The sequence below is a fragment of the Palaemon carinicauda genome, chromosome 24 (assembly GCF_036898095.1).
Source record: "Palaemon carinicauda isolate YSFRI2023 chromosome 24, ASM3689809v2, whole genome shotgun sequence".
In the NCBI taxonomy this organism is placed as follows: Eukaryota; Metazoa; Arthropoda; class Malacostraca; order Decapoda; family Palaemonidae; genus Palaemon; species Palaemon carinicauda.
The window spans coordinates 108,573,127-108,578,126 of NC_090748.1; the positions used below are offsets into that span (position 1 = coordinate 108,573,127).

The following is a 5,000-nucleotide window of genomic DNA, read 5'->3' on the forward strand; positions in this document are numbered from 1 at the left end:
AAAATATATTGTAGGCTGGAAAATTAGATTTAATGAGGAAAGATATTGCAGGCTGGAGAATTAGGTTTAACAAGGAAAGACATTGTAGACTGCAAATTTAGATTTAATGAGAAAATATATTGCAGGGTGGAAAATTAGATTTAATGAGGAAAGATATTGCAGGCTGGAAAATTAGATTTAAAGAGGAAAGATACTGCAGGCTGGAAAATTAGATTTAATAAGGAAAGACATTGTAGACTGGGATATTAAATATGATAAGGAAAAACATCACAGGCTGCAAAATCAGATGTAATAGGGAAAGACATTACAGGCTGCCAAATTATATATAGTAGGGAAAAATTACCGCCTGGCAATTAGATATGATAGGGAAAGGCATTACAGGCTGCAAAATCAAATGTAATAGGGAAAGACATTGCAGGCTGGAAAATTATATATATGATAGGGAAAGACATTACAAGCAGCAAGATTAGATGTAATAGGGAAAGACATTACAGGTTGCAAAAATTAAATGTAATAGGGAAAGACATTAGAGATTGGAAAATTAGATATAATTTGAGACATCGCAATCTTCAAAATTAGATGAAATAGGGAAAGGCATTACAGGCTGTAAAATTAAATGTAATAAGGAAGACACTGCAGGCTCCAAAATTAGACATAATAGGAAAAGCCATTGCAGACTGCATACCTAGATATAATAAGAAAAGATATTACAGACTACAAAATTACAGTAGATAAAACAAGGAAAGACATTACAGGCCGCGAAATTAGATGTAATAGGGAAACACATTGCACGCTCCAAAATTAGACATAATAGGGAAAGCCATTGTGGACTGTATACCTAGATATAATAGGGAAAGACATTGCAGGCTGCAAAATTACAGTAAATGTAACAAGGAAAGACATTACAGGCTGCAAAATCAGACGTAATAGGGAAAAACATTACAAGCTGCAAAATTAGCTGCAATAAGAAAAGACATTTCAGATTGCTAAATTAAATATAATTGTGAAAAACATTGCAGGCTGCAAAATCAGACATATAAGACCACTCGAACGTAAGCAGGCATAAAACAAAGTTAAACTGACCGAACAAAACATAGATAAGACTTATAACAAAAGGACTGTCTTTAGGCCTAAGAGTCCCTAGACCAACTCTGTCCACACACGGCCGAAATGACTAACTTAGAAGTCATGTGGGCTCTAACAAAACCCCTCAGACACTTGTTTTATGGGAAAACTTATCTGCCTTATCACTCATGATACGTACGGCAATGTGTGGAACATAGTCGTATACATATTGTTTTGGGGGAATATCTTTCTTCTGCGATTTTATGTTGTGATCCTTTTGGGTCGTTTCGTATCATTCGAGTGGGTGATTAGGAAATAAAATATAGTTTTTTTATTGGATGAAACAATGTATTGTTTCTTTCATTGATGAGATAAACGAGAGATAGTTTCTTTTAATGATACGAAGAGACAAGACCTTTTCTATGTGAAACAGGACTGTTTCTTTCGCTGTTAAATAACGTTTTTTTCATTGAATGAAACAATATTGTTTCTTTTACTGATTAGACAAACGAGAAATGGTTTCTTTTAATGATACGACGTAACAAGACCTTTTCTATGTGAAACAGGACTGTTTCTTTCGCTGTTAAATAACATTTTTTTTTCATTGAATGAAACAATAGTATTGTTTCTTTTACTGATTAGACAAACGAGAGATAGTTTCTTTTAATGATACGACGAAACAGGACTTTTTTTTATGGATAACAGGTCTGTTTCTTTCACTGTTAAATAACGTTTTTTATATTGAATGAAACAAGAGTATTGTTTCTTTTATTGATTAGACAAACGAGACATAGTTTCTTTTAATGATACGACAAAATAAAACCTTTATTCCTTTTCCAAATTTATTCTTAATTCCAGATAATAATAATAAAAAAAAACGCTATAACTCTCTTTATGGATTTTGTTTCTTTGAATATATATTATAAAATTTTACATTCATAGATGTTATTCCTTTTCCAATTTTATTCCAATTTTCAATCGTTCAAAATATATATGAATAAAAATTACACAATTTTCAAAATAAAAAAAATACGAGATATGAGAATTTTAGAAAAAGTCTATATACATTATAAAATTTACATTCATAAACGTTATCCCTTTTACATGTTGATTCTATTTTTGATTCGTTCAAAATATATGAATGAAAATTACACTTAAAAAAAAAAAAAAAAATAACGGGATAAAAGAATCATAGAAAAAGTCAAACATTTTTCATCTGAATTCTTGTGGTCCATCTCTCTTTAATTTTTCTAGCTCGCATAAAAATCGCATCGAGATTCAGTATGAGAGAAGCTGAATTATTTATGAAATATGAATTGTTGATCAAGATGATGCATATTGACATTTGAGAATAAAACTGTTGGCTTCATTCAACTCAATAATTTCATGGAAGAACAATGTTTTGTATCATTAGGATATGACAGATTCGAGAATATTATTTTCAAATGATTATGTTGGTAAAATCTGTAAAATGATAATTGTGTGTGTGTGTGTGTGAGAGAGAGAGAGAGAGAGAGAGAGAGAGAGAGAGAGAGAGAGAGAGAGAGAGAGAGAGAGAGAGATCTGAAAAATTGATAATTGTTTTCCTTTTCATACCGTTAGGAACATAGAGAGAGAGAGAGAGAGAGAGAGAGAGAGAGAGAGAGAGAGAGAGAGATCTGAAAAATTGATAATTGTTTTCTTTTTCATACCCTAAGGAACATTGAGAGAGAGAGAGAGAGAGAGAGAGAGAGAGAGAGAGAGAGAGAGAGAGAGATCTGAAAAATTGATAATTGTTTCCCTGTTCATACCCTTAGGAACATTGAGAGAGAGAGAGAGAGAGAGAGAGAGAGAGAGAGAGAGAGAGAGAGAGAGAGAGAGAGAGAGAGAGAGAGAGAGACTTCTATCTAATTTCCGGAGGCGGGTAGAAGTGTCAGCCCAGATGAGTTTGAAAAGGTTTCTGCAGATCGTACCACCAAACCAGATTCAATAAAGGTTATGGGAAATAGATTTCAGGTCTTTTTCTACCACGATTCCAGAACACAAATGAAACTCGTTTCATCCCAAAAATTTCTTGTTTCTTTATCTTGCACAACGATGCAGGAAGAGAACAATACAGGAGTGCATTGAATCGTTATCCTAAATAAAAATAGTTATATGTCAAATAGAATTTTACGTCCACAAGGATGGTGAGGTTGCAGACAATTGTAACTTGAGCAAGTTTCGACCCCAGTTTAGTAGATAGCCAGGAAGGGACGTTTTCAATAAGGTACTACAAACCTAAAATTTTATCTATCCACTGTTAAAAAAAAACCGTAATTTTAATAAGAAAAATCTTAGTAAAAAATATATTGTTCTCAGCCGCATTTCAGTAAAATACATCTGACCGTAATTTTACCCTACTTGTTTATTATCTGTCACGGGTTGGTGACCGTAATATCACTCCTTACCGCCAATATAACCGTTTTCAAAACGGTAAATGACTGGCAACACTTATCAAAAAACGGATATATTGACGTAAAGGAGTGGTATTACGGTCACCAACACGTAAAAGATGATAACAACGTATGGTAAGATTACGGTCGCCTGTATTTTACAGAAATACGGCTGAGAACAATATATTTTTACGGAGAATTTCCGATTAAAATTGTTTTTTTTTTCTCTTTAACAACAATGTACTATAAACCCAAAGTTCTTTCTATTATTATTATTATTATTATTATTATTATTATTATTATTATTATTATTATTATTATTATTATTATTATTATTATTATTATTATTATTATTTGCCAAGCTACAGCCTTAGTTGGAAAAGATGGATGCTATAAGCCCAGGGCGCCCAACGGGGAAAATAGCCCAGTGTGAAAAGAAAACAAGGAAAATAAAATATTTAAGAACAGTAACAACATTAAGATAAATATCTCCTATGTAAACTTTAAAAACTTTAACAAAATAAGAGGAAGAGTAATAAGATAGAATAGTGTGTCCAAGTGTACCCTCAAACAAGAGAACTCTAACCTAAGACATTGGAAGACTATGGCACTGCCCAAGACTATAGAATAATAGTTTGATTTTGGAGTGTCCTTCTCCTAGAAGGACTGCTTACCAGAGCTAAAGAGTATCTTCTTACCAAGAGAAAAGTAGCCACTGAACAATTACAGTGCAGTAGTTAACCCCCTGGGTGAAGAAGAATTGTTTGGTGATCTCAGTGTTGTCAAGTGTATGAGAACAGCGGGAAATTTGCAATGAATAGGCCAGACTATTCGCTGTGTGTGTGAGTGTGTGTGTAGGCAAAGGGAACCAAAGAGAAGGATCCAATGTAGTACTGTCTGGACAGTCAAAGTACCCCATAACTCTCTAGCACTAGTATCTCAATGTAGATAATAGGTTTATCCATCGTTTTGGTAATCTCGGTGTAGTCAAGTGTATGAGGCCAGAGGAGAATCTGCAAAGAATAGGCCAGACTATTCGGGGGTACGTGTAGGCAAAGGGAAAGTGAACCTTAACCAGAGAGAAGGATCCAATGTACAGTAGTATTGTCTGGCCAGTCAAAGGACCTCATAACTCTAGCGGTAGTTATCTCAATGTATATAATACGTTTATCTTTCGCTTGGTGGTTGGTTTTAATTATTAATCCACTCGATTTCCCACACAGTCTTCTCCAACCGTGGTGCCCATGACCCCTTTAGACCCTCAAAGTGATGCTGGTATCCTGAGACGGGCGATCATTGGATCATCAGTGGACAGCGCTGCCATCATCAGCCTTCTGACCAATAGGAGTAGCGATCAACGGCAAGAGATTCTTCATCATTATAAACATACTTTTGGTCATGTATGTCCTATGCTATTTTTTTTAGCTTGCAATGTTTCTAGATTGCAAGAAAATAGCGTTTTTTAATTCTAAATATTTTTTGCTATGTTGCTAGATTGCAAGAAAATAGCGTTTTTTAATT

The 5,000-nt window shown here is 33.9% G+C and overlaps 1 protein-coding gene across 2 annotated transcripts in view; it reads left to right on the plus strand.

Annotated features, from left to right (window-relative positions):
- The window catches only part of LOC137617961 (annexin B11-like), a 25,671-nt gene that overhangs the window by 2,018 nt on the left and 18,653 nt on the right, over positions 1-5,000 (plus strand). For both annotated transcript variants that reach the window (XM_068347893.1, XM_068347892.1), the window contains exon 2: positions 4,703-4,879. In XM_068347893.1, the coding sequence (XP_068203994.1) occupies positions 4,703-4,879 (177 nt within the window). The remainder of the gene's footprint in view (positions 1-4,702; positions 4,880-5,000) is intronic.